This window comes from Lacerta agilis, chromosome 2 (assembly GCF_009819535.1).
Source record: "Lacerta agilis isolate rLacAgi1 chromosome 2, rLacAgi1.pri, whole genome shotgun sequence".
Lineage (NCBI taxonomy): Eukaryota > Metazoa > Chordata > Lepidosauria > Squamata > Lacertidae > Lacerta > Lacerta agilis.
In genome coordinates this window covers 101,365,937-101,392,497 of record NC_046313.1, presented here as the reverse complement: position 1 = coordinate 101,392,497, position 26,561 = coordinate 101,365,937, and the positions used below count along the sequence as shown (strand labels likewise).

General features: G+C 45.5%; 1 protein-coding gene across 1 annotated transcript; it reads left to right on the top strand.

The window, feature by feature from the left end:
- The first annotated feature begins 10,053 nt into the window (after positions 1-10,053).
- CCDC71 (coiled-coil domain containing 71) lies at positions 10,054-24,903 on the top strand. The gene is made up of 2 exons (XM_033141393.1): positions 10,054-10,154; positions 23,588-24,903. Exon 2 carries the CDS (start codon positions 23,649-23,651, stop codon positions 24,843-24,845), a length of 1,197 nt encoding a protein of 398 aa, XP_032997284.1. The 5' UTR covers positions 10,054-10,154; positions 23,588-23,648; the 3' UTR covers positions 24,846-24,903.
- The last annotated feature ends 1,658 nt before the right edge of the window (positions 24,904-26,561 follow it).

Here is a 26,561-nt window from a genome sequence, read left to right as displayed (position 1 = left end):
ATACAGTACCTATCATAGTTATGTAACTTAAAGTGGCAGAACACTAAGTGTGCAATGCAAAAAAACAAAAACAAAACCCAGTCTCTAGACTCTAGATGCACCACGGGCTCCTTTGGAAAGAAGGGTGAGACAGAAATTTAATAAAATTAATTTATGGTGATAATGCACTTCACCTCTTCCTTCAGCACTCTCAGAAAGAAAGTAACTAATACTGTCTATGTGCTATGTACTCAAGGTTTGTTTAGGGGGAAAACGAACAACGAGTGCTGGTTTGCACATAATTCTGGTATGCCCCACGGTAAGCATCCTGTCCTGAAAATATGTCCTGTATAATGTCATGTAGTTTATCTATAAAAGGTATTTATTCAACTGCTTTTGAATTTCCTCTGTCTTTTGTTATATTAGGTGGAGGCAATTTGTTGTTTGAGAATCCAATGTATTTGCAACCCTCTGAACCACCAAATAAAAGAGACTCCATAAAAAGGGAGCCCAGTGTATGAGTCAATGGGTCTACTTTGAGTAGATTTAATATATATAAAAATAAATAAATTGTCCAGCAGCACCTCAGAGACCAACTAAGTTTGTTCTTGGTATAAGCTTTTGTGTGCATGCACACTTCTTCAGAAAGTAGATTTGAGTAGATTTAGTTGGCGACAACCCTTAAACTACACAACACCCTTTTGTTTTATACCAGCCTAGCACAAATAAATCAGTTAGCATTATAACATTTTGAAATGTTCTGTGTTTGTGTTTTTATGGTCTCCTATGTATCTTAAATCCCGCCCCCGCTGCCGCCCCTGAATTCTACTCTGGTATGATTGTTGTTGTTGTTGTTCAGTCGTTCAGTCGTGTCCGACTCTTCGTGACCCCATGGACCAGAGCACGCCAGGCACGCCTATCCTTCACTGCCTCTCGCAGTTTGGCCAGACTCATGTTAGTAGCTTCGAGAACACTGTCCAACCATCTCATCCTCTGTCGTCCCCTTCTCCTTGTGCCCTCCATCTTTCCCAACATCAGGGTCTTTTCTAGGGAGTCTTCTCTTCTCATGAGGTGGCCAAAGTACTGGAGCCTCAACTTCAGGATCTGTCCTTCTAGTGAGCACTCAGGCCTGATTTCTTTGAGAATGGATAGGTTTGATCTTCTTGCAGTCCATGGGACTCTCAAGAGTCTCCTCCAGCACCATAATTCAAAAGCATCAATTCTTCGGCGATCAGCCTTCTTTATGGTCCAGCTCTCACTTCCGTACATTACTACTGGGAAAACCATAGCTTTAACTATACGGACCTTTGTCGGCAAGGTGATGTCTCTGCTTTTTAAGATGCTGTCTAGGTTTGTCATTGCTTTTCTCCCAAGAAGCAGGCGTCTTCTAATTTCGTGACTGCTGTCACCATCTGCAGTGATCATGGAACCCAAGAAAGTGAAATCTCTCACTGCCTCCATTTCTTCCCCTTCTATTTGCCAGGAGGTGATGGGACCAGTGGCCATGATCTTAGTTTTTTTGATGTTGAGCTTCAGACCATATTTTGCGCTCTCCTCTTTCACCCTCATTAAAAGGTTCTTTAATTCCTCCTCACTTTCTGCCATCAAGGTAGTATCATCAGCATATCTGAGGTTGTTGATATTTTTTCCAGCAATCTTAATTCCGGTTTGGGATTCATCCAGTCCAGCCTTTCGCATGATGAATTCTGCATATAAGTTAAATAAGCAGGGAGACAATATACAGCCTTGTCGTACTCCTTTCCCAATTTTGAACCAATCAGTTGTTCCATATCCAGTTCTAACTGTAGCTTCTTGTCCCACATAGAGATTTCTCAGGAGACAAATGAGGTGATCCGGCACTCCCATTTCTTTAAGAACTTGCCATAGTTTGTTGTGGTCGACACAGTCAAATGCTTTTGCGTAGTCAATGAAGCAGAAGTAGATGTTTTTCTGGAACTCTCTAGCTTTCTCCATAATCCAGCGCATGTTTGCAATTTGGTCTCTGGTTCCTCTGCCCCTTCGAAATCCAGCTTGCACTTCTGGGAGTTCTCGGTCCACATACTGCTTAAGCCTGCCTTGTAGAATTTTAAGCATAACCTTGCTAGCGTGTGAAATGAGTGCGATTGTGCGGTAGTTGGAGCATTCTTTGGCACTGCCCTTCTTTGGGATTGGGATGTAGACTGATCTTCTCCAATCCTCTGGCCACTGCTGAGTTTTCCAAATTTGCTGGCATATTGAGTGTAGCACCTGGTATGATTAGTAAAAGTTAAATTCCACTGCATTGTTGCATCTAACATGTTGCTTAGGCTGTACAACAGATGTGCCTTCAAAGCTGGAAATTATCCCGTGCAAACAAAAAGGGCAAAAAGGTCTCATGTCACCTTAAAGGCCAGATCGTTTATAATGATGTAAGCTTTTGTGGACTAGAAGAAAAAGAGTTTGGATTTGATATCCCGCTTTATCACTACCCGAAGGAGTCTCAAAGCGGCTAACATTCTCCTTTCCCTTCCTCCCCCACAACAAACACTCTGTGAGGTGAGTGGGGCTGAGTGACTTCAGAGAAGTGTGACTAGCCCAAGGTCACCCAGCAGCTCCATGTGGAGGAGTGGAGACCCGAACCCAGTTCCCCAGATTACGAGTCTACCGCTCTTAACCACTACACCATACTGACTAGAGTCCATGTTATCAAATACATGATGTCCTAAATTGCTCACATACATACATATGAGTGGAGGAATTGTAAATAGTGAAGTCAGGGAAATTACTTTTTTTGCAGCAAAAACAACAAAGATCCTTGTGGCAGCTTAAAGACTAACAAATTTATTATGGCAAGCTTCTGTAGGCTAGGGTTAGGAATTCATTAGCTGAATGAATTTTTATATCCTGGGCTATAAGTTCATATACACATGGTTGCTGGGTGTGGACGTGTGAAAAAAGGAAGTTCAGAGGGACTAAACTGAGATTATTAGCTCATGCCTGCACCTTGTGAGTCATCACTGTTAAGTATGTTATTATCACTGTGTGTTGTTTTGCGCATTTCATTTCCCTCTTGCTTCACTTTTAGCAATCCCTCTCTTTCGCAAGCGACACTCCTCTGAATTTTACAGTGCAGTTCTCCAGCCAAGTAATGGGCACAACAAATATGCATACACCAGATAAAGTGTGCATAAAAGTATCTGAAGAAGTGTGCATGCACACGAAAGCTCATACCAAGAACAAACTCAGTTGGTCTCTAAGGTGCTACTGGAAAGAATTTTCTATTTTGTTTCGACCATAAAAGTGCACATATTCATAAAAGTAATATTAAAAATGTATTATATTAGGGAAGGTTGCTTTGCAAAAAATGTGTTTATTAGCAAGATTGCATACAGTAAATGTGTGCATTAGGAAATATTTGCACTAAAATGGTGGTGAGTTTTCCTAAGGACCACACACACAGAGAGAGAGAGAGAGAGAGAGAGAGAGAGAGAGAGAGAGAGAGAGAGAGATATGCAGAAATGTGGAGAGCTGAAAACTGGAAAAATGATAAATAGATAATCCGAAATTGACAGTTTTGCCCACCCCTAAGTGGCTGACCTTACTGGGTCTTGAAATAGTATCACCTTAGTAGATATAGATACAATAACTGATATCTAGGCTTCTTGCAGGTGTCAAGTCGCTGCATTTTTGTCTCTCTTCTGTAGCCTATTGCCGCTGGTGAGTTGCTGTGGGTCAAAAATGTATCTCTGGAAAGCCACTGACAGACAGAGAGTTGATTTTTGTGTGAAAGGACTGTGATGTCTGTTCTGGTACTGTACCTCTAAGTGTGAACTGAATCTAAATTTCTCCCCCACCGCTAGATAAAAGTGAGTCTGATACCCTCTAATAATCTTGTGTATGTGGAAACCGCTGGATGAACAAAACTGACTCTTGTATTGAAATAAAAAAAAAATATCTAGTGCAAAAATACGGTTCAAAAAGCTTTACTCACAGAACTTAACTTTAAACAATTTTAAACAAATAAAATTACATTCACTTAATTGCTTATTTCTTACACTATTCCCAGCATGAGGCATAAAAACGTAGATTACAAATAACTTGCATTCTGAGCTAAAATCAGAGCTCCATCTCTTATCCATTGCAGTCTCTTTCAGCCTCAGGCTGTTGTGCTGGAGACAGAGAAAGTCACATCCATTCTCTTCAGCAGCTTAGAACAAATAGACACGGCACCCAACATGGTTGCCTATGAGTTAGCATATGCATAGACCTGAAATACAATCCTTTTCATGTGACTGTGAGCTGATGACCCTGTGACTAAGCCACAGAGATACATCCCCACTAATGATTAACCGGGTAGGCTCTTCTCTAACGTCATGGAAATTTCCAACCATACTTCACAATATACCATACAGACACATTATATATCTCCAATTTCAATGTGCATTAAACAGTCATACTTAACACCCTCATCTAGACAGAGGCTAGTTACTCAGGTTTGAACATGTAAAGTCACAGAACAGCCATCACCAACCTGGTGCCCTCCAGATGTTTTAGGCTACAACTGCCATGAGGGCTGATGGGAGTTTTAGTTCAAAACATCTGGAGGGTGAAGGGAAGGAGGTTGGCAAAGGCTGACATACATGATATCTTAACATGTTCGCAAGGAGCAAGATTGTAGGTGTGAAATGTCATCTACCTGCCAGACATAATCATTTCCTGGTTGTGGGTGGCATGTGGGATGCTCTGTATGTGAGATAGGAACAAGGACACACACAACTGAACCATTTAGACAGGTAAACTGGAATCATAAATGGAAAAAAACTACTGAGCTATTTTTATCTCTTCCTGTATGATTCCTCAGATCATGTTTTTGCCATACTTGAAATAAATAGGTTCCAATTTCTCTGAGCCAGAAGCTGCAGCTGAAGTTGGGGGAGAGCATTAAGGGCTTAATTTGTTCTGATACTCAGCCTCACAATTTATTTTCCATGCCAGAGCTGGACCCTATAACATCATGACGTCGGAAGAGTTGGAAGTGAGCAGATGTGGAGTGCACTTTTCTTGCCACTGACTAAATTAGAGAGTTGCCACACAGCAGAGATTAGGGGGCAGAAGGCATCCAAATCAGGGAGGTGCTGCTTGCAGTCAGACATAAAAATCTATCATTTCTCTAGAAATTACCGGTAGGCACTGAATAGCTACCATGCAAAGTGTGAGGAGCTTCTGAGATAACTGAGCAGATGTAACCGTCCTAGACCATCAAGATCTTCTCCCTGCTCTGATTCCATTCAGTAGTCCTGTGGAACATTCCAGAAAACAAGGGTGGTATCAACACATCACATCTTTGTGCAGCTGCCAGGGACCCACCACTAGCAGGGCCCACTGCTGTTTTTATACCCCACAGCCCACCAGAGGCTGGGTGGCCAAATCTGGTTGCTGCTCAATTTCCCAGAATGCCCTTGACTCCAGGGCACACCAGGGCATTGTGGTGGATTGAAGCTTAACATAAGGTTACCATATAATTTTTTTCAATGAATCCGGGGACACTTTTCAACTTCCTACTAAATAGATGGATTTTGTCAGGGGACTGATTTGTAAATCCGGGGACTGTCCCCGGGAAACAGGGACGTCTGGTAACCTTAGCTTAACACTCACTGCACTGCACTTGATGCTATTGCCAGGAAAGCCTGTCAGGCTGGTGGCAAGTTCCCTAACCACAATCTGTGTACGAACAAACCTCAATAATTGTAGGCCTGGCCCTTGGGAGAGCGGGAGAGCTGAGTAGTTTTTAATAATTTAGGGAGGCTTTCAGGAGCCACATCCTTTAAAAAATAATATTTGTTCCATCGATTTTCAAAGGTAGGTAACAATCAGAGTACAATAATGTGCTAAACAATGATCACCCCTCATTCCTCAACCCCTCCTTCACCCAGAATGCATGTAGGATCAGAACATTAACTGAATGTGTGTTCTCCCGCCACATCCTTCAGTCTGTCTCCTCGGATGTTGTGTGGCCAACTTGCCAAGTAGTAATTATTTGACAGGCTTCCTTGCCTGAAAATTCCACCTAGAACCCTTTCTAGGGTAGTTTAAAAACGATAAAATAAGACAAGCTGTGAATTCCCCGGTGCTGAATCACACTGAGTGGGATGTAAAATCTGTATTTGACTAAGTAGCGCTTTCTGCCAGTTTCGTTTTAGATGCCTTTAACCCACACCTCCCAAAGCTTTGTCGTCATCGAAAGTCTCCTGTAATCTAAAACGAAACAATCTGAACTTCCCCAGACAAAACAAAGGTGACTCAGCTGGTGGGGTTAAAAGTTCTCTCAAGTCAAGAGGTAAGGTGTAAATATAAAAGAGGAAGAGGGTGATATAGGCTAATGCCCCAGTATCGCCTGATGCCCATTGGGACTGGTGGAGAAGAAGACATGGAGGCCAACCATGAGGGGAGCCAGAGCCAATGACAGACAGAGCCAACTAAGTCTATGCTCTTTCCTACAAGACCACCTGATGTCCAGTTCCCATCGGCCCCCACTATGGTCAGGGATGATGGGAGTCTGTCAAAATCTGGAGGACACCATGTTGGTTGCCTCTGGGGTAAGGCAAACAGCAGGGGATAGCTGTTGCCCTCAGACTATTCTGTGAGCTTTTGAGATTCATCTGACTGACCTCTTTTTGAAACAGGATGCTGGACTAGATTGATCTTTGGCCTGATCCAGCAGGGCTCTCTTTTTATCCTACTGAAGCAAAAGGAAAGGGAAAAAAAAACTTGAGTCTGGATGGGGAGACAAACCACCCCTTTTGTAAACTGCCATCCATGGGAATATGGCTGCAGGGAACTATAAACGTACGATGAATAAATAAATGTGGGAAGTCCAACAAGCTCGTCTTACCACATTTGACCTTAGCTTGTTCATATCCCACAGTTTTGTTCCTGCTGCTGTTTTTCTGGTGGGAGGGAGGAGCAAACATTGCCAGTTGACATGCTGGAAAGATCTTGGCGGTTAGGAGTTGCCTCAGGCAAGCAGCCTGCCATTTTGAGGGTCTTGAAATATTCATGCTTCACAATTATCCTGGCTTTCCTATTAGCAGTCGGCCTAACTGGAGAAGACAGGGAGAGATGAGTCATGTTCTAAGAAGAACTTAGCATTCCCTGGCAGCTCAAAATTAATTTAGGTGGAGGTTTCAATGTCACACGCCCTGCAACATTTCACAGCTGGAAATAAGGACACAGTTAATGCCTCTTTTCTCAATCCCAAGGCGGACCACCTGCCCCAAGACAAGTTCCCCGCAGCACTTCATCGATTACACATTACTGCAGGCTCTTCTCTAATTTAATGCCATGTGAGAGTGTTTGTTCCTTGGATTAATGGTATTATTTTGATTAAAGAACATCTGAATAGCCCAACAACGTTATCAGCTGCCCCAAATATACATGCCATTTAAGTGTGTACATTGGCCGGCTGCACAGTGCCTTATTGTTCATGTGTCCAGGGATGCGGGTGGTGCTATGATCTAAACCACCGAGTGTCTTGGGCTTGCCGATTGTAAGGTCAGCAGTTCGAATCCGCATGATGGTGTGAGCATGCCAGTGCAAGTAGATAAATAGGTACCGCTGCAGTGGGAAGGTAAATGTTGTTTTCGTGCGCTCTGGCTTCCGTCACAGTGTCCCGTTGTGCCAGAAGCGGTTTAGTCATGCTGGCCACATGACCCGGAAAGCTGTCTGTGGACAAACGCCAGCTCCCTCGGCTTGAAAGCGGAGATGAGCGCCGCACCCCATAGTTGCCTTCTACTGGACAGAGGTCCTTTACCTTTTACCATTTGTGTCCACTGACACCCATGTGCATTACAGTCGTTCAGTTCAACCTACAACCACATAAGGACTCAACCATGGGTTCCATAATAACACAAGGCTTGTAATCTCATAATATACCTTGAGCAGAAGATTTGACATACTGGCCAATAATTATGAGGGGAAGAATGGAGATTGGTTGGGAGGTCGCTCGGTGAATTGATTCCCTGGGTCCCCTGTCTGTCCAGTGGAATTAGTAAAGTCATTCCTGAGTCATTCTAGTCAGCTGAAGTTTTAATGAATATTCTGAAATGACAGCCTGCCTGCCTTGTCCTCTATAAGAACACATCTTGCACCCTATATGTTTATTCTTATCAGATCATTACTCATGCTTGTTATGATCAAAGTACAGGTCCTCCCGTCTTGGGTTATAATTAAATCTGTTTCCTCTTTTGAGTGATCATAAATCACTTTTCCTATTAATTTGTAACTTTTCCATTTCTGTAAACTATCGTTTTGTTATCTTTTATTATAGGAAACAACAACCCACCATTTATCACAAGTGTGATCTTGTGACTTGGGTGGTGTTCCCCCCCCCTTCAAGTTTTCTGTACAGTTTGAATGCTTCCAGAGGGAAGTTTATCGTGGAATTGGTGTTGCTCATGTCCACAAACCTTTTGCAGAATTTGCACAGTGTTATGTGTCATCAAAATGCCAGCCTGTGCTTTAAAAAGAAAGAAATAAATAAAAATTTGCCTTACTGCAAAAAATCCAATAATTAAAAATAGTACATTTTTTTTGGGGGGGGGGTTGTAATGTGAGGCGACGTTTCAAATTATCTCGCCACACCCAACTTCTGTTTGCTCATCACCTGAGAACCACTTATGTTTTCACTGGCCCTCAGCACCAAAGGAAAGAAACCCACTTTCACTGATTGATACATGCCCAGTTCACAGGAGATATTATTTAAGATACCTGCACATTAAAAGTGGAGGACTACCTGAGCAGCCACAATTGCAGCAGTGCATAAATTCTTTTATTTAGAAAAGTGTGTTTTAAATACACTTTATCACATTTGCACTCTTGCACAAGACTTCAGTATCACATTAAAAAACAACAACCACACATATTGGAATGGATATTGCCTCCCCCACAAACCTCCATTTTGCCTCTTGTGAAAGAGCAACTGGCTAGATAAGGCTAGTAATGTTTGCTGCAATTTTAAGAGAAACAAAGGTTTGCATACACAGAGATACAGAAATACCTGTACATATGCCCAGAATGGAAAATGGTAGCAGACAGGGAAGGAGTGAATGGTGAAACTGAAAAACACAACTCGTATACACTCCGTCAAGCTTTGCCTGTTGGTATGGATGGCGGGTGACTAAAAAGCAATAAATATCCATGACTGAAAAAACCCCAAAAATGTGTGGAAACTGATTGGCCAAGCACTTACATGGAAAGTTCAGATCTGAATTACCTGCTTTGTGATACAAGATCCCCATCAGGAAACACTGTCTGTTGTAAGTCTTAACTTGGTTCAGGGGCTTTGCTTTTTGGTTACCAAAGTGCTGTGATATCACATTAACAGGACAACTCGTTTGAATGTGAAAGATGGTGGCTGGTGGTGGACTCATGGAGAGGTCAAAATCAGGGGTCTGCCTTACATTTTGAAGTGATCACCACAAAACTCAAGCTTTCAGGAAACGAATCTTTAGAGGAATTTAGGGGAGAGTGTTATTGTGGGAAGATCTGTTGGCCTTGGTTGGCCAGATGGGCGGGGTAAAAATAAATCATTATTATTATTATTATTATTATTATTATTAGTTGGAGGACATGGGGAATCTGAGAGAAGGGCAAAGAAAGCAGATGGAGTGCCGCTGAGAGAAATAATTTACTGGAGTTCATGGAAAAAGCATGCCAGGAATATTGCAGAGTTGGAGAAGGGGTCTCCAAAAGTGCTTGGACATAGGAGGGGGATGGTGGAGAAGACTATGAACATTTTGAAATTAACTGGAAGGAAGAGGCCACTGTAGTGACTCAATGAGATGGAAGCCAAATGGTTAGCCAGTAATAGATGGATGGAGGGGAAATGAGTGATACGGTAATCTGTGGACACGACTTGAGCAGGGTAGGCGGGGGTCTTTGGGTGGGCGTGGCCTCGGGGGAGTGGGCGGAGCCACGGACGCGCCATGTGGGCGTGGCCGGGGAAAAGGCTCGGCCGTGGGCGTGGCCGCCAGCTGCGGAGGGGGGGGCGTTGCCCAGGTGATAAATCGTGAGTGGGCGGGGCCGTCCTCCGCGGGGGCCGGAAGCGGAAGTGGCCTCGTATTTCCGGAGCTCCGCGGGCGGCCATGTTGCAGGGGCTGGAACGGCGCAGCGGCTTTTGCTGGGTCCCGCGGCGGCCGGTAGGTTGCGGGGCCGGCGCCGCCGGGCAGCGCGGCCCCTGATGGGGGCGCTGCAGTCGGGATTCGAACTCGGGGCTCGGGTGGCTCCCTGCCCGGCTCCCCTCTCGCTCTCCCCCCCCGCCCCGCCCTTCTCCGTCCAGCCATGGGATGCCCCGCCCTTTGCACCCTCCTTCCCCCCGAGGGGGAGTCGCAGGACCATCCCTCCGCCACTGGCTTTGCGGGGTATCCTTCGCTGCTGCAGCCTGGCCATTGCACCCCCCCCCAGGGCCTTATCCTACCTCACCGAGCCCCGCCCGCCTTTTATTCCGGGGCTGCTTCTCTCTCTTTCTCCCCCAGATCTCGGTGGGAGGCCCCCGATGTTGTGGCTCCAGTGCCGGCCCCGATCCTGCCCCTGCGACAGCTGCAGGGATGGATCCCGCCCCGTGCCCCTCCCAAACTCTGCTGCCACCGAGTAGGGCCGGGCTTAGGGGACCCGTCCTTGCCTTAGGAGAGGCTGTCAATCCAGCTTTACTTTTATGCCTTGCCATCTTTACTCTCCGCGCCGCGTTTCAAACCTGCATTGTTGCCCGAGGTTCCGTTTGTTACAAAGGGGCGGGGGGAATATGTGCTGCAGAAGCGGAGGGAGCCAGCTCTTTAAATGCCTGCTACCCTTGCTGGCTTCCCTTGGAGTGGCCTCGGTCATCCTGGTATATCAGTAGTTTCCCCACACAATTTGTACCAAATATGCACATTCATGATAAGCATCTCAACAGGTAGCAGATGCTACTGGAGCTCGGTTGGGATCAGTTGGGAGCGCAGGTTTATGTTCAAGCTCCTGGGAGGCTTTGTTGGGCTCTTCTGAAGGTGGCGTTTGTGGCTTTTTAAAATGATGGAAAACTAGTCCTGTAACAGCTGCAGAAAAAGGACGCTCAGTGTGAACTCACAAACCAACAGTTACAAACTTTTCTTGCAGCTCTCAGTCACTACTGTGAGATGCTTAAGATCCCCATCTCAGGATGATTGGAAACATTTGTTTAGGGTTATTTGCGTGTCCTCTTCCCAGCTAAGGAGCATATCTGGCAAAGCAAAAGGGAGCTAAGAGGATATGTTTCTTTGTGGATACTTATTTTGTACTGTATATCAGAAAACAACTTATAGCCTTCAAAGTTCTTGAAGAGGCTGTCAAAGTCGGTACAGATGTAGCCCCTAGCTTATGTACTAAAACAAAAGCTGGAAAAATAATACCAGAAGTAAGCATTACATTTATTACAGGTTACTGTAATATGTTAAAAGGCAAACTATGGTTACTCATTAAAGCCAGGAATGGCCCAACCAAACACACTTTTCTCTGCCTGGTCCCCTGTTCCCAACTTGTCATCCTAATGTAAATTCTGGGCTGTTCCTTCTTTTTAAGGCCAGCCAATTTTCTTAAGATTTCAATTCCATTTATATGAGGATCTGAAACCTTTGCATGTTGCAAGTTTCCATTTCTGGTTTGTGGCCATTGACTCAACTGCCCATTTTTCTTAACATTGCAGTCCTGTGCAGGTCCACTTTAAAGTAAATCCTCCTGCACCTACTAATAATACTCCTTAGAAGTGTGATTAGGATTGTAGCCTTAAGACTCCAGTTGCTGTTGGCTTTGCTTGCTTCTAGCATTCCTTTGGATGATAAGTTGCACCATTTTAACTTTGTAAAAATGCATTGGGTGCTCCAGAGTGAGAGACGTTGTGTGGTTCATTTTGGGTTGGGTTCTGAGTTTTAATTGGTTTCTCAGCCTATGAGTCTGAATGCGATTACTTTGGGAATGAGATTATTGATTTCTGTACCCCTTTTGTATAAAGGGCTTCATGCTCTACACTTGTATTTTGAAGCAGTTTCCATTTTATAAATAAAAGATCTGAGGCTGGTAGCGACTTGTCCAAAGTCGCCTTGTCAATTCATTGAAGATTTGTGATGCAAATTGATGTCCAGGCCAACCATTCTCCACTGGATCAGTCTGGCTCTGCTGTTACTTAACTAGTACAGTGGTGCCCCGCTAGACGAATGCCTTGCTAGATGAAAAACTCGCTAGACGAAGGCATTCGTCTAGCGGAAGGCTGCCCCGCTAGACGAAAAAGTCTATGGGGCTGCCTCGCAAGATGAAAAATTTTCGTCTTTTTTTTTTTTCGTTTTGCGGAGCGCGGTTGTCATTGCCGCTCCGCAGGACGAAAAACCCGCTAGACGAAAATTTTCGCAGAAAGAATTATTTTTGTCTAGCGGGGCACCACTGTACTGTGTTTGGGGGGGGGGGAATGCATGCATTTTATGTATGACGTTGGTTGAAACTAGACATAGTGCCCAATGTGTTTGCTTCTAAAACAGTAGCACCATGTCATCAACTCTTTCCTTTATAGTGACTAGTGATATAGAACATGTGACAGGATTATATCATAGAGATGCAAGAGCACCTCAAAGGTCATCTAGTCCAATCCCCTGTCGGTGCAGGGAATCTACAGTATCCATGACAGCTGGCCATCCAGCCTCTGCTTGGTTCTAACAAAGGAAAGTCAACCTTCTAAGGGAGTCTAACATTTCACGTCATCAGGAAATTGTTTCTCTCGTAATTTAAACCATTTGGATTGGATCTTGCCTTCAGGAACAACAGAAAATGAATTTGGTCCATCATCTGCACAGCAGTCCTTTAAATATTTGAGGATAGCAATTGTAGCACTCTTAATCATCTATTCTCCAGGCAGTCATGACAAACGCCTTCAGCCTTTCCTCATAGACATCAATGCAACTTAGAATTCCATTGGTTAAACCCCTAAGTCCTTTTCACATGTACTGAAGTCAAGCCAGGTGTCTTCCCTACAGATTGAGTGTATATTGGGGGAGCCCTCCAGATGTTGGGACTTACAGCTCCCATCCAGCATGGCTAAGTCTGAGATGATGGGAGTCTAGCAACACCTAGAGGGCTGAGGGTTCCCTATTTGTGGTGTATCTTGCTGCCTAACTGCAAAGCTTATATTCAAAGCTTTTATATTGCTATCTTTGGCCCAGTTCTCCATTCTGTCAAGATCATCTTGGATTTGGTTTCCAGTGTGGTGTAGTGGTTAAGAGCGGTAGACTCGTAATCTGGTGAACCGGGTTCGCGTCCCCGCTCCTCCACATGCAGCTGCTGGGTGACCTTGGGCTAGTCACACTTCTCTGAAGTCTCTCAGCCCCACTCACCTCACAGATTGTTTGTTGTGGGGGAGGAAGGGAAAGGAGAAAGTTAGCTGCTTTGAGACTCCTTCGGGGAGTGATAAAGCGGGATATGAAATCCAAACTCCTCCTCCTCCTCCTCCTCCTCCTCCTCCTCCTCCTCTTCTTCTTCTAAAATATTAGCTATCCTGCCCAGTTTGTTGTCATCTGCAAATTTGATGAGCATCTCCTCCATCCAGAAATAGCTTGTGCCCGTGCGCACGGGCCTCCACAGACCTGAAAGTGCGCCGAAAATCACGTTTTGCGCATGTGCAAAAGCTATTTCCATTGCCGCGCCGACCCGGAGATGGGCAACCGCGCCGGCAAGAGCAGGGGGCCATCGGAGGCCGCACAATTGGCTCGCGCAGGCCGCATACGGCCCACGGACCTTAGTTTGGAGATGTCTGTGTTAAATGTTACCGAGCCTGGGACAGAACTCCCCCATGCGTGCGTCACTCCACCATGTCAATTCTTTTCAGGGTGGCGAGATTTTGATTAGTGGTCTTTTGGGACAGTCCATTAGGATTGCCATATCTTGAAGAGCAAAAAAGAAGCCTGAGCAAAAGCAGGACCCCTGCTCCTACCTGATCTTTGCTGCGATGGCCTCGCTCTGCTGCAGCACTCCCACCTCCAGGGCACAGCGCCCTCCCGAACATGCTCGTATCCCCAACTCCCCAAAAATTTTTAAAAAACCCAAACCTGGACATGTCCTTTAAAATGTAAAAATCCACCCTGATGGGCATGTTGGCCCTCCAAAAGAGGACATGTCCAGGTTTTCCCAGATGTATGGCAACTCTACAGTCCAAGTAGCCACCTAACACAGTACCATCTAGCCCGCATTTTACCGGCTTGCAAAAAATAATATCATGGGGGACATTGGCAAAGCATTGCTGAAATAAATATAGTTTCCTGTTGTACCTCCACTGTTGGAGCCAGTATGCCTCCGAATACCAGTTACTGACGAGAGTGATGTTGTGCTCAGGTCTTGCTTGCAGGCTTTCCATAGACATCTGGTTGGCCAATGTGAGAATGGGATGCTAGACTAGAAGGGTTGCTGGCCTGATCCAGCAGGGTTCTTCTTATTTGTTTATTTATTCAATTGTTGATTCGTTTTAGCTTGCCCAAGGCAACCCAGAGCGACTTACAACCAAACAAATAGACAATAAACCCCACATAGGTAGATTAAAACCAAGAGGAAAGAGAAATACATTAAAAACAACCCACCCACTTCTAAAAGGCCACTTAAGAGTTAAAGACCACTTAGAGTTAAAGACCAAAGGCCTGGTTATAGAGGAAACTGTTTGCCTGGCACCTAACTAATGAAGGCGCCAGGCGAGCCGCCCCGGGGAGAGCATTCTACAAATGGGGAGCCACCACAGAAAAGGCCTGTTCTCATGTTGCCACCCTCCACAACTCTCGTGGAGGAGGCACACAAAGAAAGGTCTCAGATGATGAGTGCAGGGTCTGGGTCAGTTCATATGGGGAAAAGAAAGAGAGGTAGGAATAGGCCAGTATATGTACATTCCTGAATCTAGTAACATTTCTTCTTGAAGTTCTCACCAACCTAGCTCAAGGTTGTCGTTTGAACCAGCCAGATGGCTAACTGATAATTAATTGCAGTCAGTCCATCATTAGAGCAAAAAATGGCAACTGAACTACAACCAAGGTTTAAGGAGCTATTTGGTGCCTAATATATTGTGAGTTTCTAACACTGGCATTGTGTGCTAGTTACATATAAATGTTAAAGTGGTTGCTGTTTTAGATAGAAGTATGAGCTAGCTTTTCAACATACCTGTTTAAAAACCATGGACTGATTAAATCAGGCAGTCCATATGCCCTCTTATAAAATGCCATGTTCCAGCTGACATCTGGATTCTAGCCAGCCTAGAAGATCCAGTATAATATTGGTTCTCAAAATATTATTCAGGGGACTAAAGAATCCTCGTTGCAAAGACCTACCAGACTAACAAAAGCCTGATTTTTGGACCCATCCATCCACTTAAAAGTTTAGTCGCAAGCTAGTTTTGGGTGTGCTCTGGGGTGAGCACTCCGTTAATGTGGAGCAACGGTGAGGCCCAACAAGTTTGGCAAGCATCATCTCTGAAGTAAGCATGTGCCCAGAAGCTGAATGCTTTCCAGACTCCTTTGTAACACCCAGAGATTCCGTGCCAGACATGCAGGAATTCATTTGCGGGCAGCTCTCTGTAGGAAAAGTTCCCTGAAGCTAAGAAGTTCGAAAATGGCTGCAATTTGGCACCGTGCAAGGATGGGCAGCCTCTGGCACCCGAATCTAACTTTGGCCAAGTCACGCTCACCTGCCCCTGCAACTGACATAACATAGGAAGTCAGGTATGGGGCAGATAAAGACTTGGCTCAGCCAAAGGGAAGTTTGGCAGGCTTTGCCAATCAGCTGATCAATGGTGTGTGCATTAAGTGGGTAAATAAATATAGGGAAAGCAAAATGTCACTTAGAGAAGGGTCTGAAATATTTTTCTTAAAGCTTGATTTTGTTTTATTCTGGATTGGGTTTTTTATGCTTTAGTTCAGGGATCCCCAAACTAAGGCCCGCGGGCTGGATAAGGCCAGAGGGCTTGTTTCTCTGGCCCATGGCGACCCCCGCTGCCACCGCCGCCTGGTCTTGTTGCACTGCGCGGCTGCCCACTTCCGGGTCGGAGGAGCACTGGAAATAGCTTGTGCGCATGCGCAAGCGTTGTTTCCTGTGCACATCCGGGTCGGAGGAGGCCCGTGCACATGCGCACAAGCTATTTCCGGTGCTCCTCGGACCCGGAAGTGCACCAGAAATAGCGTGTGCGCACGTGTATGGGCACGTGCCCTCTGGCCTGCTGCGCGATCGGCCCTGGAGACACCGGCCAGAGGTGTGGTAAGTTTGCTGACCCCTGCAAGTTTAGTTAGAGTGTTGCAAACTGCTTTGAGATTTTCTCTAGTTAGATATATGTTTAGTAATAATATTAATTTTTATTATTATTACTTTTACCCCACCCATCTGGCCGGGCCTCCCCAGCCACTCTGGGCGGCTCCCAACAGAATATTAAAAACGGTAAAACATCAAACATTAAATAACAATAATAATTTATTATTTCTACCCCGCCCATCTAGCTGGGTTTCCCCAGCCACTCTGGGCGGCTTTCAACAAAACATTAAAAACAGAATAAAACTTCAGACATTAAAAACTTTCCTTCTGAAGTCTTCTAAAAGTCAGATACTTGTTTATTTCCTTGACAGCTGATGGGATTGCATTCCACAGGGCGGGCACCACTACTGAGAAGGCCCTCTGCCTGGTTTCTTGTAATTTCTCACAGTGAGGGAACCGCCAGAAGGCCCTCGGCGCTGGAGCTCAGTGTCCGGGCTGAATGATGGGGGTGGAGACGCTCCTTCAGGTATACTGGGCTGAGGCCACTTAGAGTTTTAAGGGTCAGTACCAACACTTTGAATATATGTTATGATATATATTATATCATATATATATATATGATGTATAATGTTATGAATACATATCTAGAAGTAGTTAAAATCAAAATTGCCATCTATGCTTAGGGTCAGAACTGCTTGTCGAAAGCAGTGTCCATAAACAGCAAGAACCTTGCCCTAAGCAATTGTGTTCTTTAATAGGATACTAATAGTTGGCCAGATAAGAGGAAAACCTATTGGAATGTAAGGACAAGGTGTTAGCACAAACAAGGAGAATTGCCAAGGACAAGTTTGGGAGGGATATGTAACAGAATGTGCAAGCCAAAACCTGCTGAAAGGGAATGATTGAGGATGACATCTTAATAAGGTAGCGGGAATTTCTAAGTAGAAGACAACTCAAAATATGGTGTGTCCAATTGGAAGGCCAGGAAGAGTGTCCACAATCTGTTCACGCATTGCTTTAGCCAATAATATTGCATAAATGATACGGGCACGAGGATTGCATGTGTATTTACCTGATAGAAGAAGAGTATATAAGAAAAGCCTAAAGGCATGTACCGAGGTCAGACCATGCTTGTGGCAAAAGCATCGTGGTTGACCATTTGGCACTGTCTTAATGATGAATAAATCTCTGTTGAGCCTGCCTTGCGTACCTGACTCCTCTTTCCTTAGAGCAGGGGCCCCCAAACTAAGCCCTGGGGGCCGGATGCGGCCCAATCGCCTTCTAAATCCAGCCCGCGGATGGTCTGGGAATCAGCATGTTTTTACATGAGTAGAATGTGTCCTTTTATTTAAAATACATCTCTGGGTTATTTGTGGGGCCTGCCTGGTGTTTTTACATGAGTAGAATGTGTGTTTTTATTTAAAATGCATCTCTGGGTTATTTGCAGGGCATAGGAATTCGTTCATTTCCCCCCCCCCTCCAAAATATAGTCCGCCCCCCCCAAGGTGTGAGGGACAGTGGACCGGCCCCCTGCTGAAAAAGTTTGTTGACCCCTGCCTTAGAGGCTTTCGGCTGTCTACTCTAAGGAAGGTATACCCTAGGAATTTTCCTAACACTCTCTAAAATACAAAGCAGCATAGAAATGAATAATAATAGATTTCATTGAAAGAAAAATGGCGCCTAGACATTCTGTTGTGGCAACCGTAACCTAGGTTTAAGTTTCCATTTGGCGATTGGCTTATATACCTGAGTTTCTAACATGGGGTCTGGAGACCAAAGCCCTAGAAGAAAAGGTTGCGAAGGAGTTGGGTATAGTTAACATGGAGAAGAGGCAGTATGGTATAGCCATCTTCAAATTAGAGCCATCATATAGAAAGTAAAAGCTAGATGATGGTACAGACTGTTTGGCAAGGAAGCAGACTTCTTTGGGAAATGGTGTGTTCTCCTTTATTAGAGGTTTTAAGCAGAGACTGGATGGCCTCCCATCAGGGATGCTGTAGCTTCAGAAGAGGGCTTTTGAGGTCCCTTACCAGAATGTGAAACTATTTTTCTAAGACATACAGTAGCCTGCATTCAAACATGGGGCTTATTGCAATAGTTTTCCTGGTTTTAATTCTCTAGCACAGGGGCAGGCAACCTAAGGCATGCTGATTCCCAGACCGTCTGCGGGCTGGATTTAGAAGGCGATTGGGTCAGATCCGGCCCCTGGGCCTTAGTTTGCCTGCCCATGATATATATATGCACTAGTCTAGGGCTGGGTGTGTGTGAATAGGGCTCCTGCAGGGACTTAGGCTGTGTAAGCACCATACATTTGAAACACACGATTTCCCCCAAATAATCCTGGGAGCTAATCATTCAAGGGTACAAGGCTCAGGATGGGGGAAGTCATGTGCTGTAAATGTACGGTGCCTACACAGCCTTAAAAAGGGTCTGTTGGAGTAGGGGAACATTGGTACAGCAGATGGATTTTGCCTTGCTAGTTTCTGCCACTGGCTAAACTGAGGGGCCATAGCTTAGCAGTAGAGAGTGTGTTTTTGAATTCAGAACGCCCCTGGTTGAGTCCCCGGCATCTCCAGGTAAGGCTGGGAATGTCTCCTTTCTGAAACCAGCCACTGCCAGTCAGTGTAGATGATACTACTACTACTACTACTACTACTACTACTACTAATTTTTATTATTTATATCCTGCCCATTTGGCTGGGTTCCCCAGCCCCTCTGGGTGGCTTACAGCATATATAAAAACATAATAAAACATCAGACATTCAAAAACAGGATATCTTATACAGACAATAAGTAAACCATTGAATCAGTAGAAACTAACAACAACAACAACAACCAGTTAGAAGGACCAGCGGTTTGGGCTAGTATCATCTATTTGCATGCTGCCTTTCCACGCTCAATATTATCAAGGAGGCTCGCAGGATGAAAATGACATAATTCACAAGTTACAAAATACAAGAAAAATTGAGCAGTAAGTTAACGAAAGCATCCCATTAATAAATATTCGATCAAATTAAACAATCGCCTTACAATTCATAATGGGATCTAACAGCAAAATACGACAAACAGCAAAAATAATATAACCCCCCCCCCCAATGTAAGTATAAACCAGCTTCCTAGATTCAAAGGTTGGTGGCAGTGGTCCCTCACTGCACTGGGCAAGCAAATGTCCATTATACAGATGTCTTCTCAGGTTTGGCCTCTGGGCTTGGAGTGGAGTTTCTTTCAAAGGCGCAGTCAGGGTTGCCTTGTACTCCCATCTTCACAGTCCTTTGAATTTCCCATTTTTCAAGTGACTGCTCCAGTTGTTGTGGCAGCTCACATTGCTGAAAGTGTGCAGTGTTTATCTTTGTGGTTCAAATGCCCTTGAAACTGCAAGGACTCCCAAGAAGCAACCTTGCTAGAAGGTTATATAAACAGCAAGTAACCAACCAACCAACCAGGTACTGGGGGATGAAACCAGCATATTTGACTCTGTTTTATCCTAGTCTAAGAGTCACAGTTCAAAGAGTAAGGGCTCGTCCCCACTTCTGCTTGACTCATATCTTGAGCGTATTGTATTGTACACCGATTAATTCCCTCAGATCCGAGGGCATTTCTCATTGTTCTGTGGCTGTGCCTTGTGGAAATCCAATCTTAACTGCTGAATGGAAGCTCAATTAAGCAAAACCTCTCTTTGGATTTTCTGCACATCAAATAAGATGCAATTTAGTCACTAAGGCCGGATTTTCACAAGGCATAGCAGCCATGTAAAAAAAAAAAAAAATGCCACAAGCATGTACAAATGGGTGTTAATGGTACAATTCCGTTCACACTTAAGGAATCCAACAACTCTGTCATTTTGCCAGTGTATGAGGAACAGGCAACAAAACCGACCAAACAGGAGAAAACATCAGTATAGAAAAGAAAGAAAGAAAGAAAAGAAAATGATTATACATTCAACGTAGAGTAGACCCATTGAAATTGGTGAACCTAAGTTAGCAATGTTCATCAACTTCAGTGGATCATCTACTCTTGAGGAGGACCAATATTGAATATGACCCTCCAGTTCCTCCACAGTGTCAATCAAGCAGACATAAAGCATTCAGTTTCTGCTTCTTCACGTTTGTCGCCATATTTATAATGGACTTATAAAACACTGAAAGTTTGCCTGGATTGAAACAAGTTTCTCCACCTCTCATAGTTGGACGTTTTTCAGAAAAAAACAAAACGAAAAGAAAGGCTTGGAGAAAACCCGTCCTCTTTTCCCGCCCTGAATTTTTCTCTTTCCCACAAGGCCTTCACATCTCTAGTGTATAATCTTAAATGGGCTTTGTGTGTCTGAACTAGTGCATTGTAGCATTGGAACATGTATTCGGAAGTTGGTTGCTACCTATATAGGACCAAACCAGTAAATTGATTGGAGTGAAATGCATCCCTTAAGAGCCGAAGGAAGGAAGTGGCCCTGGCTTGGTTAGGATTGCGCACAGAGTCCTTAACCATCAGTATGTATTATGGGGGAAAGCTTCATTCATGCTCATAGTGCTCTCTTCACTTTTCAGACTTGTCATGCTGGTGTGTCCACGATTCTCAAGTGTGCAACAGGTGTTACCACATCCTTGAAACTTAAACCTTTGTTCCAGGTGACAATGTTCCTGAACTCCGTTGGCTGGCTAGCCACTTCTTAAGACTGTTTGGATTTGGGGGGGATGCGTCATCGATGAAATTATTTTCATCCTGCTGGGCCCTAAACTTCAGTATACCTATTAAGAATGCAATCAAATAGATAAGTGACTTGAGCAGCATCCCAGCTGTTCCTGAGCGGGGGTATCTCCCCAAGCATTTCCTGCAGGCATTATAATGAGAAATTTGACTCATCGTGAGATTGGCAGAGCTACTCATACTCTTGGTGCGCAAGCCTATTTCTTTATCTGATCGAAACATAATCGCAGGATGGTGCGGCCTGCACAGGGGAAGCGTGATTTTCTGGATTTTACTGTTTTATCTTTTTGTAAAACCGCATTGCGGGGTTTTTGTTTGTTTAAAAACAAGGGGTGTATAAATTTTATGAAATAAATCAGGGGTCACCAACCTATGGCCCGGGGGCCGGATAAGGCCCGAGGGACTCGTTTATCCTGCCCGAGGGACTCGTTTATCCGGCCTGCGGCAACCACCGCCTGCCGCCACCCGCTCTTACAGGCATGGCGCGGCGCGGGGACCCACTTCCAGGTTGGAGGAACACCGGAAATAGCTTGTGTGCTTGCAACGCGTGCACAAATGCTATTTCCGGTGCACATCCGGGTCAGGGGAGGCCCATGCGCACAAGCTATTTCCTCCGACCTGGAAGTGTGCTGGAAATAGCGCGCATGTACGGGCACACGCTCTCCCACCCTCCGGCCCGCCGCGCAATTGTCGCTGGAGACACCGGCCCGAGGCAAGGAAAGCTTGTAGACCCCTGAAATAAATAATAAAGAAATGACAGAATATAAGTGCTCAAGAGTGCACATGCTCAAAAAATAAGTTACTTATGAACAAAATGTGGGTCAGATGATGAAGGTGTCCTGTGTATTAATGAAAATGTGTGGGTTTCGTTTGAGTCACCCTCACGCCAGCACCTTTCACCTAGTCAGCTTGCGCCTTGTTCTGCCTTACCCTCCTGGCAACCTATTGCCCTAGCAACCTTCTTCTCTCTTTCCTCTGCTATCAGCAGCGGAAATCAAAGAATCAGAAGGAAGAACAAAGCCTTGATTGTGCTGGGGGGTCAATAGAATCTTAGCAAGAGCGACTTCCTTGAAATGCAGGTAGGTAGCTGTGTTGGGCTGCCATAGTCAAAACAAAACAAAATCCTTCCAGTAGCACCTTAGAGTAGCACCAACTAAGTTTGTTCTTGGTATGAGCTTTCGTGTGCATGCACACTTCTTCAGATAGCATACCAAAGCTCACACCAAGAACAAACTTAGTTGGTCTTTAAGGTGCTACTGGAAGGATTATTTTTATTTTTATTTTATTTTATTTCCTTGAAATAGTCTTTGCTTAAGGCAGGCATGTCCAAATTCTGTTTCGGGGGCCTAATCCGGCCCGCTGTTTTTTAGCTGTTTTTTAAGTTGTTTTAATCATTGTCTTATATTTGTTGTTAGCCGCCCTGAGCCCAGTCTTTGGATTGGGAAGGGCGGGGTAGAAATAATTTATTATTATTATTATTAATAAACGGCCCCTGTGGCAGTTTATTTCCTAAGAAAAGCTCAACAACTTGAATCCTAAAAATAGCTCAACAACTTTGGTCGGCCCTCATGGCCCCTCACTTCATCAAATCTGGCCATATTTGAAAGGTGATGATAAGGTGGGGTTAATTTCTTTGAACATAAGAAATTAAATAAAAAATAAAAAATTCCTTCCAGTAGCACCTTAGAGACCAACATGCTTAGTTGGTCTCTAAGGTGCTACTGGAATGAATTTTTTATTTTTTATTTTGTTTTGACTGTGGCAGATCAACACGGCCACCTACCTGTCACAAGAAATTACTTAGACATTTGTTTTGGGACACCTATACACCAAAATGGAAGACGCAGGCACTGCTTTATGACACGTTTTGAGACTTAGGGCAGGGGGAAGATTTGCAATGAGCTATTAAAGATGCTGTGTGAACATCTCTTTAGGATTATGGCCTGCTGAATCATGAAAAAGTGTTAACATAAAAGAGTGTGAGTCCAGTGACGGGACAGGAGAGCCAGTGTGGTGTTGTGGTTACGAGCGGTAGACTCGTAATCTGGTGAAACAGGTTCGCGTCTCCGCTCCTCCACATGCAGCTGCTGAGTGACCTTGGGCTAGTCACACTTCTCTGAAGTCTCTCAGCCTCACTAACCTCACAGAGTGTTTGTTGTGGGGGAGGAAGGGAAAGGAGAATGTTAGCCGCTTTGAGACTCCTTCGGGTAGTGATAAAGCGGGATATCAAATCCAAACTCTTCTTCGTCTCTGCTCTGAGCTCGCCTTTTTGGGGTAGTTTTGGGCAGCTGTGGTAGCATTCTGAAATTGAGACTAGCTCCTTAAAGTCACATCTTTGCCTGATGCAATGCTTTGGGGAAGGGGGGAAGATGCAACTTGCTAAATGGTATACAGTTCCGGTTTAGGTTTAAGTTTTTCTTAAATTCAGGCAGTTCTGTGTCTTCTGCAGCTTTGCTGCAATGTGCTTATTTGGTCAGTGGCGTTCTGGCAGAGTTGACCCCTTGTGATTTTAGGCCTTGCGCTCTTGAAAGGTAAGGCTAACTCACTGCAGAGGTATCTTGAGGCATGGAGAGCCTCCACACAAGAAAAAAAATACCCTGTATTTGTCTGTTTCTCAGGTTGTAAGTTAACTGCCTTTTCCCCCTTTTCATTTGAGGTGACCTGCATTGGCTTCCACGTGGTTTGGATCCATAAGAAGTTACCGCTAGCCTAATGCCATGAATGTTGAGGCGGACAATGCGGAAGAAAAAGCAGTCCATTCGTGGTCAAGGATCTCCTCCGCAGGACAGAAGGCCTTGGAAGAAGCTCTCCGAGTGTTCAACCCCATGTCGAGGGACCTGTCTGACACGGAGACCCAGCTGGTAGCTTTTCTTCAAGGCCTCAGGGAGGAAGGCTACCAGCCCACCATCCTCAGAAGCAAAGACGTTTATGGGTACAGCTCATGTACTGCCCGTATGCCCAGTCAGGCAAAAGACAGCATTCCGGACACTTCAAAAACAGCTGCCCCTATTTCGGAATCCGCAAAGGCTCCGGCTCGAAGCACCGCAGTCGTGGCAAAAGTACCTGGCCCCTTAGCAGGCATTACCGCACGTTCTCCCAAAGACTCTGGAAAGCCATTGCCGAAGAACAGTAATTCCACAAACCTCCTGTTGAACTCCTTGAAACGGACACGTTCAGGCACATCAAATGCATCTGCTGTGGGCTTCCCTGCTCACATGTACCCTGGTGTCTACCCGGCCATGAGACTGTCTGTGGTGCTAGAAGCCTTGGTCCCCCTGAAAGCCACGGCCTCCTGCCTGGAGTCCAAATGTGAACAAGGGCGCCTGGGGATTTCGGCCTCGGACCTTAAGCTTCTCAAGGCAGCCGGGGCGTCCAGGCAGCCTCCGGCCATCAAAGCTACTAAAATGCCACCCGGTCAGTTGGACCCCAAAGGGTATAGGCACACTTCGAAAAAAGGACCGGACTCTGGCGCTCTGGCGGTGAGCCTCGTAAAAGGACCCAAGGGTGGAGTTCTGCGGGAGAGTAACGCTTGCAAAGCCTCCGGGGTTCTGAACGGCAGGCTTTCCGGAAGCGCCTCCCAGAGCTGCAGCACTGGGGCGTCCAGGACGAAGGAGCCGCCCGCGGCCAAAACGGAACGGAGAGGTAGCGGCAGCCACCAGGAGACAGCCGAGCAGAAAAGGAAAAGAGCGGAGGAGGGGAAGGAGCTGCCGCACAGGAAGAAACCGAATCCCGTCTCGCCCCCCAGCAAACCAGATCTGGCGTCCGCAACGTTGAGCCTGCTGAAGTTCCGGGCGATCAAGGTGAACAGCTCTTCCGATGACGAGTTGCGGAGGAGAGCGCAGAAGATCCTCCGGGTTAATCTGTCCCCTGTCATCAGGATCCAGCCGTTGCCTCCCTCCCGCAGCGTCCCTTGAGCGGCTCGGAGAAGTTGGAGCCGCAGGGCCACGAATCGAACAGACTGCAGGCCTCTTGCGGGGGGGGGGAGAGTTGACGAGGATATCCCATGTTTGCAGTCCTCGGGCCTGTCACTAGCAGCTGGGGAGAGTTCTGCAGAGTTTGGCAACTGTTGAATTATATGTTATATATATATGAAAAACATTTTAAAATGCTGAAGGAGGCCTCTGAGGCTTCATCCTGATAGATATATGGAGCAGAGCATTAGCCTTCCTCTAGAACACTTTTCTACCATGTTTTTTTCAACATGGCAGAGCGCACATCTGGGATGTGGCAGCACTGGGGGTGATTGGTGTACTGTGATATTTTACTTTTTTTTAAAGAACAAAACCTGTAAACCTACTTGGTTTTGATTTGATCTTATTTTATATACTTACTATTAAATATAAATATCTACAGACTCACATACATGCATTGCCCAAGGGCTGTCAGAATGTGATCCCTTCTTCATTGCCCCCCCAAATTGGTTTCAAAAGCTTTTCTCTCCAGTTTGTTGCTAGATTGTTTAATGCCTGTCTGCAGTGTTGCCTCCCTTTGCTGTAAATCTGAGTGGGTGGCTGCCCTTTACTAGCCGCTGGCTCCTGCTTGCTGCCCATGCCAGCACCTTACAGAGCTGACTGGGGGATAAAGGTTGCACATCAGTCGGAAGAGTTTATAGAAAGGCAAGGAGAAAACATGACTCGCTTGACCAGATTTTTTTAATCCCAGCAGACCATGAGGCAGTGGCTGAGGAAAGGGGATGTTTGGGGAGGAGAGTTGCCCCCAAATATGGAGACTTTGCATATGAAAAAAGTAGCAGGGGAGGACAGACCAAGGCCCCTGGCACGCCCCAAGCTAGCAGAAATTTAGTGCCAAGTTAGTGCCATAGCGTGCAGTGAGGGTGCCTCTCTGTGGAAACCCCTTCTGAAGATCTGGTGCCTCTCAGCAGAGTTCACCGGGGGGGGGGGGCTCTGCTTGCCAGCCACTTTCCTGTGTCCTGCGTTTTATTCTCCAAAGGGCAACTTAGAGAGCCATAGTGGAATTGACTGTCCCCTCTCTCTAGTTTTGTTTTTTTTAAGAACCTGTGGCTGCTTATGATAAATATTTTCTAGTGCAATCGTTGGAACATTTCTGCCACCAGACATTTTAGTATGTCTGACCTCACAGCCATTGGGCATCTGAATGTACCCAGGTGTATCCTGCTGCAGTAAGATAACAAGAGGTTTTCGGGCTTGATGTAGAAGTGACTGGGCGTGATTCTTGTTGCAAAAAGAATCCTAGAATCCTAGCGTTGCAGAGTTGGAAGGGACCTGGTCATCTAGTCCAACCACAGCAGAGGCTTCTGGCCTGTGAACCTTCAAAGGTTCTTATTCTTGCCAGCACCTCCAGTATTTCAAGAAGAGTATACTTCAACTTTGTGCCACGTTTGCAAACCTAAGCTTGTTTTAAACCTGTTGAACCACTGTGGTGGAGGGTAGAGGAACTACTCCATGAGCCATTGGCAGATGCTCTGACTTTGCAGAGCTGCCAGCACCATCATTCTGAAAATCTGCCTTCTCGCGCCTATGCTGGGACAATCTTTGCTTTTAGCACAGTGGCTCATCTAAGTAGCTGCTTGACGTCTTTCCATTGGGGGGGGGGGGTCCTCTGGATTTGAGCGTCTCCTCTCAGTTGAGGCAAGGAGAAAATCCAGCCTC